This window comes from Pelobates fuscus, chromosome 2, assembly GCF_036172605.1.
Source record: "Pelobates fuscus isolate aPelFus1 chromosome 2, aPelFus1.pri, whole genome shotgun sequence".
NCBI classification, from domain to species: domain Eukaryota; kingdom Metazoa; phylum Chordata; class Amphibia; order Anura; family Pelobatidae; genus Pelobates; species Pelobates fuscus.
This window is the reverse complement of record NC_086318.1, coordinates 395,707,043-395,721,384: the sequence shown is the minus strand read 5'-3', so window position 1 is coordinate 395,721,384 and position 14,342 is coordinate 395,707,043. Positions and strand designations below refer to the sequence as shown.

Here is a 14,342-nt window from a genome sequence, read left to right as displayed (position 1 = left end):
GTGTTTCAAAGCTGTTGTATACAGCAGACACATACTCAAAGGAATCCCTTGCAGTAGCGAGAGCACTGTTAAAGTGAGATTTCTGTGGGAAAAGCAAGTGTTATGGCTTGACTGGTGTGTGTATTTGTGTTTAGCAATGTATTAACTATCCACTTCAGGTGGAAGGGGTTTTCAGCCACACTTTTTTTCCCCCTCCAACTTAACTTTTTACAACTTTTTACAAGCTTATGGGGGACAGCATGAGAGCTCAGGCAGTCCCCCTGCAGGCACTGCATAAGCCAGCTATTCCGGCCATGTGATTGCGAGGACCCCGCGGTCACATGGGCCGTATTGGGCAGAGGGGGTCTGCCTGAGCTCCGAAGCAGATCCCAGAATTTCGACCGGCATCGGGGGATCGGCAGGGAACCGGTGAGTATGAAGGATGGCGGGGATGTTCTATGCTGACCTCCGGCGTTTAGAGCCACCCCAAAAAGGACGACATGAACGCTCAACGTCCTTAAGGGGTTAAGATATAGTGTTTACTGCAAAAAGCCTGAAGGGAATGATTGTACTCCCCAGAACAAATATAATAATCTGAATTGCTTATCTTAAATTGCTTTTCATGGCTGTATTCTTATTTGAAGTTCAAAATAAGTTGACACAGTAAATAGCACCATTAGACACTAAATCATTAAGTTGGTATATATTTTTTCTTTTTCTTTGTGATTATTCCCGTTTCACTTACCAAACTTATTTACGAAACATATGGTATTCGTCTAAAGTTTTGGTTGGTTGTATGTTTAAAACATCATAGCGGTGCTAGCGCCTGGTGAATTCCAGGGTATTAATATTAGACGTGTAGCAATGCAAGGAATATAAGAGTTAAGACATCTGGAAGTTAGTATCAGAAGATTTCCAGAGTGAACAGTAATAATCATATTTGATTTCTCTTAACAATCCATTGCTACTTTCAATCTCACAAACTACCTCCCTCCCCCCCTTTAAATTATTATAATCCTTTTTTATTATTACTAAACTGACATTTCAGTATAAAATAATGAAATCATGTATTTTTGTTAGAAACCCCCCCCCCCCCCTTTTTTTTTTCTTGACAAATTTGTTTGGAATATAGGAGCCAGCTAAAAAAGTTAGAGCCAGTAATTTTCTACGAGAGAGTGCAATTCTTAAAGGGCCACTATAGTCACCAGAACCACTACAGCTTGATGTAGTGGTTCTGGTGCCTATAGGCTGTCCCTGCAGACGTTTCAGTGTAAACACTGCCTTTTCTGCAAAAAGGCAGAGTTTACATTGCTGCTTAGTAACACCTCTAGTGGCAGTCACTCAGATGGCCACTAGAGAGTCCTGGGTCACTGCTGCACCACGTGCAGCACCCTGCTTCAGTGTCTCCAAGCTCTGCATGGAGGCGCTGAATGCTCATCATAGAGATTGATTAATGTAATGCATCTCTGTGAGGAAATGCAGATTGGTACGTTTGCTGCGCATGCACAAAATCCTCCCAATGCTTTCCTAAAGGAAAGCATTTCCTTAGCTGAGATCATAAAGATTGATCATCTCAGCTATGGCGAAACTGGCATGGCGTGGGAAATGGGAAGAAAGGTGAGTAAAAACACGTGCGATCGGAGGGGGCAGGTACATAAACACGCACACACTGACAGGCTCTCACACACAAACTCTTGACATGCTCACACATACAGACTCTGACAGGCTCACAAACGCACACTGACTGGTGCGCACACACACACTTACTGGTGCGCGCGCACACACACACTGACTGGTGCGCGCGCACACACACACTGACTGGTGCGCGCGTGCACACTGACTGGTGCGCGCGTGCACACTGACTGGTGCGCGCGTGCACACTGACTGGTGCGTGCGCGCGCGCACACACACTGACTGGTGCGCGCGCACGCACACACTGACTGGTGCGCGCGCACGCACACACTGACTGGTGCGCGCGCACGCACACACTGACTGGAGCGCGCTCACACACACACTGACTGGTGCGCGCTCACACACACACTGACTGGTGCGCGCTCACACACACACTGACTGGAGCGCGCTCACACACACACTGACTGGAGCGCGCGCACACACACACTGACTGGATCGCGCGCGCACACACACTGACTGGTGCGCGCGCACACACACTGACTGGTGCGCGCGCGCACACACACTGACTGGTGCGCACGCGCACACACACACTGACTGGTGCACGCGCGCACGCACACTGACTGGTGCGCGCGCGCACGCACACTGACTGGTGCGCGCACACACACACTGACTGGTGCGCGCGCTCACACACACACTGACTGGTGCGCGCGCGCGCACACACACACTGACTGGTGCGCGCGCACACACACACTGACTGGTGCGCGCGCGCGCACACACACACTGACTGGTGCGCGCGCGCACACACACACTGACTGGTGCGCGCGCGCGCACACACACTGACTGGTGCGCGCGCGCGCACACACACACTGACTGGTGCGCGCGCGCGCACACACACACTGACTGGTGCGCGCGCGCGCACACACACACTGACTGGTGCGCGCGCGCGCACACACACTGACTGGTGCGCGCGTGCGCGCACACACACACTGACTGGTGCGTGCGCGCGCGCGCGCACACACACTGACTGGTGTGCGCGCGCGCGCACACACACTGGCTGGCGCGCGCGCACTGACTGGCACGCACTGACTGGCACGCACACGCACTGACGGCACGCACACGCACTGACGGCACGCACACGCACTGACGGCACGCACACGCACTGACGGCACGCACACGCACTGACGGCACGCACACGCACTGACGGCACGCACTGACGGCACGCACACGCACTGACGGGCGCACACGCACACATTTTTGTTTGAATTGAAACCCACTCAGCCTCCCTACCTTGGGAGAGCTGAGTGAGTCTTTCCTGAGGTCCAGTGGGACTGCACTCTTCCTGTGTGCGAGGGAGCAGTACACAGCCTGTAGCTCCTCTCTGCTCCCTCGCGTTCTGTAATGATGCAGAGGCCGGAATTACGCCATATTCCAGCTCCCGACATCATTACACAGCGCGAGGGAGCAGAGAGCAGCTGCAAACAGAGTACTGCTCCCTCGCGTGCCGCTCATAATGCTCCCGCGGGAGGCTGCCTGCAATATTCCTCATGGCGGCCGCCGTCAAAGCTAGAGAGCTGGCAACTCCCATACTTCAGGGCGAAATTTCCAGATCTGGCGCCTGGGATTTGTCGACTTTAAGGAAAGTGGAAGCACATATGCAAATATACAAAAGGTTATTATCTAAAACATGAATTGGCAGGAATTCAAGGATGTTAAAAAATCAGGCGAAAATATATAAAATGGGGGTGAGGGTAGGGGGGGGGGGGGGCGAATCCATGGTAATTAAGTTTCTAAATTTAGTATTTTGTACTGAAAGGAACACTCTTAACACCTTACGCAGTACAGTGTGTTTTAGTGGTTCTGGTGCCAGGGGTGCCCTTGTGCCACCCATCAGATTGAACCTCTAGTGCTTCATAAAAAGTAGTAAATGGGAGGTACAACATCTGACAGACCCTTGATAAGAAGTCAAATTATTCTAAAACATTTGACTATTTACATTCGGGTAGGGGGCAATTCCTTGGTGAGCTCCGGACAAATTACTTTTTATTGGTACCCAGAGATCACATTTATGTAATTCTGGCCATGTTATATTTGAGCTATGACTGACTGCCTTTTAAGAATGTTATAATTTCACCTAACCATGGTAGAAATGTTACTTGAAATTTTGACAGCTTTTGTCATCTTGGAGTTGCATCACAATTTTAAAACCTCCATGAGTATGTGATGTCAGCAGTTAGAATCGGTAGCTTACAGCTTTCCACATTGCAGGAATATGAAAAGGTTCTTTGAGTATTTTCTATGCACCCTCTTCCAGGGAAAAGTATGCTGAAGTAAAGTTAGTTATGCTGGAAAAACATAAAGGACCACTATATAGCCAGGAAAACAAACTTGTTTCACTAGCACTATGGGGTCTTTAGGTCCCCCCTACCTTAGGGTCCTACTCCCGCTGAGTTGAAGGGGTTAAACACTTGCCTTTCTCCAGCGCCGGGCTCCCTTGGCACTGGGCACGGAATGCCGCGCACGCATTCAAACAGTCCATAGGAAAGCATTTCTCAATGCTTTCCTATGGACGTCAGCGTCTTCTCACTGTCATTTTCACAGTGAGAAACGCGGAAGCGCCTCTAGTGGCTGTCAGTGAGACAGCCACTAGACGCTGGATTAACCCTAGTGTAAACATAGCAGTTTCTCTGAAACTGCTATGTTTACAGCTGCAGGGTTAACACTAGATGAACCTGGCACCCAAACCACTTCATTGAGCTGAAGTGGTCTGGGTGCCTATAGTGGTCCTTTAATAAATGTTTTTCGTTTAGAAATTAGTACTCCGTTGCCTGGAGTGTGCTATATAGACAACTTTGAAATGTTACTTTAATATTCATTACAACCACAGCCTGCTGCAGTGGTTATGATGCCAGGTGTACCCTGGCCCAATTCCCTGGTTATTGGGCAAACCGTTTAGTAACTGTTTGCCCCCTTACCTGGATTGCTGTCCTGTGATCCAATGCTCTTTGGTGGTCTGGAGAGGAGCCGTATCAGTATCAGTCTTTATTCATTGGCTAAGATCTCAATAAGTGCGCTTCTGTGTAATGAAAGTAGCACATAATTGACATTATCTAGCCCTGAACTCTAGTTCCTGGCTGGCTGGTGGCTTCCCAATGACACTGCAGAAAGTGGAGTTACACTTCTAGCACTAGAATGGGTAATCTTTGCTATGAAATGCTGAACATACAGACTCTAGGCACCGTGACCACTTTAGATCGTGTTTTAATGTGAATGTCTACACTTTTTTTTCTAACCACCTTTTACCAACTCATTCTCCCATGTGAGAAGACCTAATTTCCCCTCTCTTGATATAGCTTGTTTAATGTCCGGAATGCTAATGTATAATTGTGTACACTAGTATTTTGCATTATAAAATAGTTATTAAAAATACTAAATACACCTACAAAATTGTTGACAAAATGTAAATAAAAGAATAATAAGCACACTATACATGTTTTTAAAGTGATGTATAGTACCTAAATAGTTTGACATTGACCATGAAAGACTTCCCAGACAAATATGATCTCTATCTTGTATCTAGTGTGTGTGTGTTTTGTTTTGTTTAATAACTGTGTTTTGGATATATATTTTAGATGGTTAAAAGCTTTTTAACTGAATTGCCCTGTGTGTGTATGTATATATCTGTATATGTATTTGTAACAGGTGGTTTGTGCTATCATCAACAGGTTTATCTATGAAACTGAACATTTTAACGGTGTTGCAGAATTGCTGGAAATATTGGGAAGGTAATTTTATTGTATTTCTAGATCATATTTTAAAAATGAAAGACCAGCTTTTTTTTTTTCTGATCTCTTTAAGGAAACTGGTGTACAACAACAAGCAGTGTTTAGAAGCTGCAAATATCGCTTAATTGTTGCAGTGCTCTTTAATTTCCGTGCACTTTGTTCCTAGACCCCAAAGCATCACATCATTTTAGTACTTAATCTGCAGCATGAAGGGCCTTGAACATTCATATTCCTGCTCTCTATCACAGCTGCACACCAAAGTGAAGAGTCCTGATAATGTGCTTGATGTTAGAACTCCCATTACCTTGATGTTCGATATGGATGCCACTTTATTAAATTGAATAGAAATGGCAGGGCAAGTTAAAATGCTACGTGACTGGCGTTTTATTGGAAGCACTTGTTCTGGTGGTCCTGTCATGTGTTTTTTGCACATATCAAGACAGACTAAATGAAATATTAGTCCATGGTGATTGGGTTAACAAGTACATCTCCTTGTCCATACATTTAATGTGTGTGTTGAGCCATACATATTTTGTCTGAATCTTGCTGCTTGCTAATGGGGTCTCTGAGATTGATTGGTCAGAACCTATGTTTGAAGGTCTTGTACTACTCTCTGAGAACACCTTGTGTACTGTACCTGTGGTTCGTGCATCCTCGAGGCTAATGATATTGTTTGTGCGTCTTTATCAAGAACACCTATCTGTATTTTGTTCTCTTTGTAAAGTAGAAATATGTTTTAATCTGTTTCTCTTTCCCATAATCTATTGTAGTACAACAATTGAAATATTGGGTACAATGGAAGCATCGCATTTTGAGTTTTTGAATTTGTACAAGCTTTAGTAGTGTCTGTGAAAAAGTTAGATGTGCTTACTTAACCCCTTCAGGACGGGTGACGGACGAGGTCCGTCATCCAGGGGATACCCTTAACGACGGGTGACGGACCTCGTCCGTCACGCGGTAAAATTGACCCCAGATCGCCACAATTGCGGCGATCGTGGGGTTAATGGTGCTCCGGTCTGCCTCTGTATTAGAGGCAGACCGGGAGCACCGGATCGGGCTGCCCCAGTACATGTGCCCGCTCTGACAGCATGTCAGAGCGAGCACATGTGCTCTGTATACTCACCTCCGCCTCCCTGCACTTCCGGGTTCACTGTGAAGTGCAGGGAGACGGATCAGTGCTGATCCTGCCCCCTGGTGTAAAAAAAAAAAAAGTAAAATTAAAATCCCCCCCCTTACCCATTTTAATAAAAAAATTAACCCCTTCCCTGCCAATTGATCACTGACTACAGTGATCAATTGGCAGGGATTACATTTTAATATGATCTGATTTTTTTTTTTTTTTAACCCCTGAAGGTTAATTCTTTTTTTTTTTTTTTTTTTAACCCTCAGGGGTTAAATTTATTTTATTAATGAATTTAAATATTTTAAAATTATAAATTTAGCCAGCTGGGGAGGGTGGAAGTTAGTGGGGAATTGGGGGATTTAGTGTTAGGCTAACTAGGGGTTAACGTTAAAAAAAAAAAGTTTTAAAATAAGCTTTAAAAAGTTAAAAAATTAAGTTAAAAAAAGTTTTAATAACGTTTAAGTAAAAAATTGAAAGAAAAAAAAACCCTTTACCCAGTCCAAATAAAAATGAACCCCTTCCCTGCCAGTCCATCACTGCCTACAGTGATCAAAATACAGATCACAGTATTATACTGTGATCTAATTTTTTTAACCCCTGACGATTAACTTTTATTTATTTTTTAACCCTCAGGGGTTACATTTATTTAACTAATTTAAATATTGTATAATTAAATATTTTGCTATCTGGGGTGGGTGGGAGTTATGGGAAAATTGGGAATTTACTGTTAGTGCTGCTTACTGCTAGTTAGGGGTTAACGGTAAAAAAAAAAGCTTCGAAAAATGTTAAATCTGTAAAAAAAAAAAAAAAGTTTTACGAAAGTTTAGGAAACTTTAAAAAAATTAATAAGCAAAACAAAAATTTAAGAAATAGTTTTAAAAAGTAAAAAAATACATTTAATAACGCTCATTACCACTACACCTGGTACAAGCTAGCGGAAAAATGATCCCACGCTAAGGTTCAAAATATGCCTTATGAAATACCCTGGGATGTCTTCTTTAAGAAATGGTATGGCTTTATGGGGTAGTTTGAATTATATAGCCTGGTAAAATACTCTAAAATGGGACAGGGGCACAGCGTAAAAATTTAAAGTTTGAAAAAAATGGAATGGCTGTGTCCCAAATGTGCCCCTCTGATGTCCACATATACCTGGCAAAGGTACATATGGGGGTATTTTTGTACTCAGCCGACATAGCTGAGCAACATATGAAGCATTATACAGTCATAGCACACATAAGGTTTGCAAAATATACTGTGCAAACTCACTTTGTGTGTCAAAAAGGCAGAAAAAACGCTTATTACCACTACACCTGGTACAAGCTAGCGGAAAAATGATCCCACGCTAAGGTTCAAAATATGCCTTTTGAAATACCCTGGGGTGTCTACTTCAAGAAATGGTAGGCCTTTGTGGGGTAGTTTGAATTTAAAACCTGCAAAGATGCTTGGAAATTGCACATAGGCCCAGCGTCAAAATTCAAAGTTCTGTAAAAACTGATATGGCTTGGTCTCCAATATGGCACTGTAGCTTCACAAAATAGTGCCAAAGACATTCATTGGGGATGTCTTTTTACTCAGAAGACTTAGCTGAGCATAATTTGGAGGTCTTGAATTTAGTGGCACATATGAAATATACAAAATGCCCAGCAAAAATGCAATCCGTATGTAAAAAAAAAATGGCCCAAATTATTTTTTACCACATACTTTGGCATATATTGGTGAAAAAATGGGGGCATACTAAGGCACAATATGTACCTTATGATATACCCTGGAGTGTCTACTTTTACAAATGGTAGGCCTTTGTGGGTTTTTTTGAACAGTCAAACTGTTATAATACCCCAAATGGAAGCATAGGCTCATTAAATCCGTCTCTCAAAATTCTACTGTGAATACTGAAAAGGACAGGTCTCCTATATGGCACTGTAGCTTCACGAAATAGTGCCAAAGACATACAATGGGGTACCGTTGTACTCAGCAGAAGTAACTGAACACATAATAAAACTTTGTACAGGAATAGCACACACCAACTTTACAAAATACACATGAGAAGTTCTTTGTTAAAAGTTTGTGTGCGAAAACCCCCAAAAAACACAATTTTACTCCAATATTTAGCAGAGGTTGGCGGTAAAATGGCTACGTAGAAAGTGTCAAAACAACCTTAGGTAAATAGCCTGTGGTGTCTACGTTATATAAATATATACCGTATTTTTCGCTCCATAAGACGCACCTCACCATAAGACGCACCTAGTTTTTAGAGGAAGATATCCAGAAAAAAAATATTCTGAACAAACTGTCCCATAGTGTTTCTTACTATGGGACCGTTTGTTCAGAATATTTTTTTTTCTCCCCTGTCCCATAGTGTCCCCCCTCCCATAGTCTTCTCCCCCCCCCCTCCCATAGTCTTCTCCCCCCCCCCTCCCATAGTCTTCTCCCCCCCCCCTCCCATAGTCTTCCCCCCCCCTCCCATAGTCTTCTCCCCCCCCCTCCCATAGTCTTCTCTCTCTCATAGTCTTCATCTCCCCCCCTCCCCATAGTCTTCTCCCCCCTCCCCATAGTCTTCTCCCCCCTCCCCATAGTCTTCTCCCCCCTCCCCATAGTCTTCTCCCCCCTCCCCATAGTCTTCTCCTCTCTCCCATAGTCTTCATCTCCCCCTCCCCATAGACTTCATCTCTCCCCCTCCCCATAGACTTCATCTCTCCCCCTCCCCATAGACTTCATCTCTCCCCCTCCCCATAGACTTCATCTCTCCCCCTCCCCATAGACTTCATCTCTCCCCCTCCCCATAGACTTCATCTCTCCCCCTCCCCATAGACTTCATCTCTCCCCCTCCCCATAGACTTCATCTCTCCCCCTCCCCATAGACTTCATCTCTCCCCCTCCCCATAGACTTCATCTCTCCCCCTCCCCATAGACTTCATCTCTCCCCCTCCCCATAGACTTCATCTCTCCCCCTCCCCATAGACTTCATCTCTCCCCCTCCCCATAGACTTCATCTCTCCCCCTCCCCATAGACTTCATCTCTCCCCCTCCCCATAGACTTCATCTCTCCCCCTCCCCATAGACTTCATCTCTCCCCCTCCCCATAGACTTCATCTCTCCCCCTCCCCATAGACTTCATCTCTCCCCCTCCCCATAGACTTCATCTCTCCCCCTCCCCATAGACTTCATCTCTCCCCCTCCCCATAGACTTCATCTCTCCCCCTCCCCATAGACTTCATCTCTCCCCCTCCCCATAGACTTCATCTCTCCCCCTCCCCATAGACTTCATCTCTCCCCCTCCCCATAGACTTCATCTCTCCCCCTCCCCATAGACTTCATCTCTCCCCCTCCCCATAGACTTCATCTCTCCCCCTCCCCATATTCTTCTCCCCCCCCCCATATTCTTCTCTCCCATACTGTCCCCCTCCCCTTGTCCCATAATTACTTACCTGTCTTGTAGCGTTGGCCGTCAGCACAGGGCGCACCGCGGTACTGGAACTTGAATTTCAGGTTCCGGTTTCCGGCGGGACTGAAAGGAAGTGTCCACTCAGCTTGTGCACACTTCCTTTCAGTCCCGCCGGAAACCGGAACATGAAATTCAAGTTCCAGTACCGCGGTGCGCCCTGTGCTGACGGCCAACGCTACAAGACAGGTAAGTATTCGCTCCATAAGACGCACAGACATTTCCCCTCACTTTTGAGGTGAAAAAAAAGTGCGTCTTATGGAGCGAAAAATACAGTACTTTTGTGTGGCAATTTTGTTTTCTTTTATGGCTATTAAGTTTACAAGACAAACATACCAAATTCTAAAATCGCTCCACATTAAAAGTTTATTTTACTCCTTGAGCTTTGTGACCTGTAACTACCAAAAACAACTCAAAATCCCAGACACATTATATATTCTGTAAATCAGAACAACTAAATGAATTTATTTTTAATTACCGTATATACTCGAGTATAAGCCGACCCGAATATAAGCCGAGGCCCTAATTTTACCCCAAAAAACTGGGAAAACTTATTGACTCAAGTATAAGACTAGGGTGGGAAATGCAGCAGCTACTGGTAAATTTCTAAATAAAATTAGATCCTAAAAAAAAATATATTAATTGAATATTTATTTACAGTGTGTGTATAATGAATGCAGTGTGTGCGTATGAGTGCAGTGTGTGCGTATGAGTGCAGCGTGCGTGCGTATGAGTGCAGCGTGCGTGCGTATGAGTGCAGCGTGCGTGCGTATGAATGCAGCGTGCGTGCGTATGAGTGCAGCGTGCGTGTGTGTGTGTTGCAGAGCTTTGGTGGGGGGTGGGCAATTTTATTATTATTTTTGTAATTATTTTAATATTTGTTTTTATTATTATTTCTTATTATTATTTTTTTATTAAATTTTTTTATTTTATTATTTTTGTATTTATTTTTTTCGTCCCCCCTCCCTGCTTGATATATGGCAGGGAGGGGGGCTCTCCTTCCCTGGTGGTCCAGTGGCATTGGCAGTTCAGTGGGGGGATGTGGGGGCTGACAGAGCTGTAACTTACCTTTCCTGCAGCTCCTGTCAGCTCTCTCCTCCTCCGCACCGTCCATTCAGCTCTTATGTCAGCTCACACTGTAAGACTCGCGAGAGCCGCGGCTCTCGCGAGATTTACACTGGGAGCTGACCGAGGTGCTGAACGGACGGCACGGAGGAGGAGAGAGCTGACAGGAGCTGCAGGAGAGGTAAGTAAATGCTCTCTGCAGCCCCCACAGCCCCCAGTCTGTATTATGGCAATGTAAATTGCCATAATACAGACTATTGACTCGAGTATAAGCCGAGTTGGGGTTTTTCAGCACAAAAAATGTGCTGAAAAACTCGGTTTATACTCGAGTATATACGGTACTTTCCTTAACCTGCACTAATTGTGCACACATTATTATTGCAAAAACTGCAAAAAAAAAAGTTTTTCGTTTTTTTTTGCATTTTTTTTATAATAAATAAGCATTTATGTAAATATATGTTACATAAAATTAAAGCCCTTTCTGTCCTTTAAAAAACGGTATATAATATGCGTCGGTGCAATAAATTAGTAAAATGCTAATTGTAGTTGAACGCAAACAGCAAAAAATGCTTGTCATTAAGTGAAAGACAAGCTTTTGAAGCTGTGTCCTTAAGGAGTTAAACATAATTTCTCCTTGGCGCTACCATCTCTTTCCTGTGTGAATTGACGTAAATTTCAAACTTAACATCAAACAAGTTGGATTGGAAAAATTCTCCAAGATAGCTATGTTTTCAATAAAGCTATTTTAGCCTATATATAAAATTCCCAACTATTCACACGTTGGCGAATAACACTGCTGTTCTGCCTCCCCTGGTAACTTCCTTTGCGAAGAGCTATGTTCCTATTAAACATCAGTACAGCTGGTGGGAAACAGAAATAAATGGTGGCAGAACCTTGACCTATTTCCACATTTTGCTAAACATCATCTTGCCCACAAGACAAAGTATGATTTGTATTTTATTGCATTGAAATTTCAATTGTTTTTTTTGTGTGTTCTTTATAGAAGTTGCTATAGTTAATGAAAAATTATATTGAAGCTTTAAACTGTTTGATAAAATTGTTTCAAGATGATTAGCAGGAATGACAACCAACCGGTTATACTGCTACATTTGGTATAAAACAAAAGTATATTTAGTATAATTAGATTTGCTTATTGTATGCTGTAATGGACTTGTTAATTCTTTATTTTGAAGCATTCTGCCTTTATAAGCCGCAGAATGTGTAGAGCGTCGGGGGGGGGGAGGGGGGGGGGACAGGTGCGCCGGTCCGTTCAGCACCTGTCAGCTCCCTTCTCCTCCGCACCGGTTCGTGCAGCTCCTCTGTCAGCTCACACTGTAAGTCTCGCGAGAGCCGCACTATGACCCCGCGTCTCTCGCGAGATTTACACTGGGAGCTGACAGGTGCTGAACGGACCGGCGCGGAGGAGAAGGGAGCTGCAGGAGAGGTAAGTAAACGCTCTGCAGCCCCCAGTCTGTATTATGGCAATGTAAATTGCCATAATACAGACAGTGACTCGAGTATAAGCCGAGTTGGGGTTTTTCAGCACAAAAATGTGCTCAAGTATATACGGTATCTGTTTTTGTATTTATTTGTCAAGTGGACATACAGGAAAACTATAGTTTTATAATACTAACCTCATTTCGATAAACAGAGCAGGCAATAAAAACCTCTAAAGTTAACAAGCTGTGCTGCAAGATTTGATTGAAAAGGAAAACATTTTTTTTTTCTTTTCATTTTTGCATTTTTGCTGTGCGTGTGTCAGCTGGGGGATCTGTGGCCAGGGCTGCATAAACAAAGTGATTGAACTCGTAAATTGCATAGAATTGAGCAATGAGACTGGAGGGCATGATCTATACACTATAACTGCGTCATTAACCCCTTAAGGACCAAACTTCTGGAATAAAAGGGAATCATGACATGTCTTACATCTCATGTGTCCTTAAGGGGTTAAACTTAAATTGGTTTGGTGCTTACAGGGTCCCTTTAAAGTTAACCATATACCTGGTACATTTTATTGCTGCCTTATCTATAGTATTAGTATTCCAACACTCCTTTCCTTGCCTGCATTGTGCCTAACATGTATTTTCTGATATCATAATTAAAATAAGGTTGAACTTTACACATTCAAACTGGAATGTATGCTTTAACCTGTGGACAACAATTATTTTAATATATGCAGATTCTGTTTTTTATCCTAAAGAATGTGATAATACTGTAAGAAATGCATTAGAATAAAATGGTGCTTTTGTAGATGTGCTATTGCTATATAATGTGGTGATTTTTTTTCCCCCCTCCTTTTTTTCTTTAACCATAGCATCATTAATGGATTTGCATTACCGTTAAAAGCAGAACATAAGCAATTCCTCATGAAAGTCCTGATACCTATGCACACTGCGAAAGGGTTAGCTTTATTTCACGCACAGGTCAGTCATTAATTACAATGTTCATACATTGCTACTTACCATCTGTCATCTCACTCTGGATGTCATCATGTCATCAGCGCAATAATCCCATGTGAATTATTTAAATTGATGCATATCATTAGTGTACTTTTCATTGCTGTTTTCTCTTTAATATATGTTTATTTTCCCATAATCCTTTAAGTGTACCATGAACAAGCTTGTATTAAAATATATATTTCTCTGCAACATTGTGTGGCGGTGATCCCATGCTATTTATAACGAAAGATGTCTGTCTGTTTATAATGAAAGTATATTGCCATAAAGTAAAACTAGAAACTTATTTTAAGGGACATTATACTCTGGTCCATCTGTTTGTGTTCACTAATTGTTTTAGGATGTTTGAAGACTATCTTGTTGGAATACTAGTCACAAGTTGCTTGGTTAACAAAGCATTAAAGGGACACTATAGTCACCTGAACAACTTCAGCTTAATGAGGTTGTTCAGGTGAGTGCTACAGCTACCCGGAGCCTTTTTCTTGTAAGCACTGTATTTTCTGAGAAAATGCAGTGTTTACATTGGAAGCTTGGAACACCTCTTGTTGCAGTCAATCAGACGGCCACCAGAGGGACTTCCGAGTTCAGAGGCCCTAAAAAGGCCTCCCGTCCGATGCATTCTGGGTGAATGCATCAGACGGGCTATCAGCACACAAAGCACTGTGAACGCGCTTTGTGTGCTGACAGCCTGTCAGCACTGCTGTGGGCGTGGCTTCAGCTGACAGCTGAAGCCCGAACCCACAGGGACGATTACTGTCCACAATAGTGGTTGAAGGGGGGGGGGTGGGGGCCCTAAAATTATCAAAAAGGGGGGGGAACTACTGTCCCCCCCCCCCCGGCCCCCACCACTGTGCGGCGGGTGGGGG

The 14,342-nt window shown here is 43.8% G+C and overlaps 1 protein-coding gene across 1 annotated transcript in view; it reads left to right on the top strand.

Annotated features, from left to right (window-relative positions):
• Positions 1 to 14,342, top strand: part of PPP2R5A (protein phosphatase 2 regulatory subunit B'alpha) — a 127,116-nt gene that overhangs the window by 96,124 nt on the left and 16,650 nt on the right. The window contains exons 6-7 of the mRNA XM_063443850.1: positions 5,334 to 5,393; positions 13,335 to 13,443. Coding sequence (XP_063299920.1) covers positions 5,334 to 5,393; positions 13,335 to 13,443 — 169 coding nt within the window. The remainder of the gene's footprint in view (positions 1 to 5,333; positions 5,394 to 13,334; positions 13,444 to 14,342) is intronic.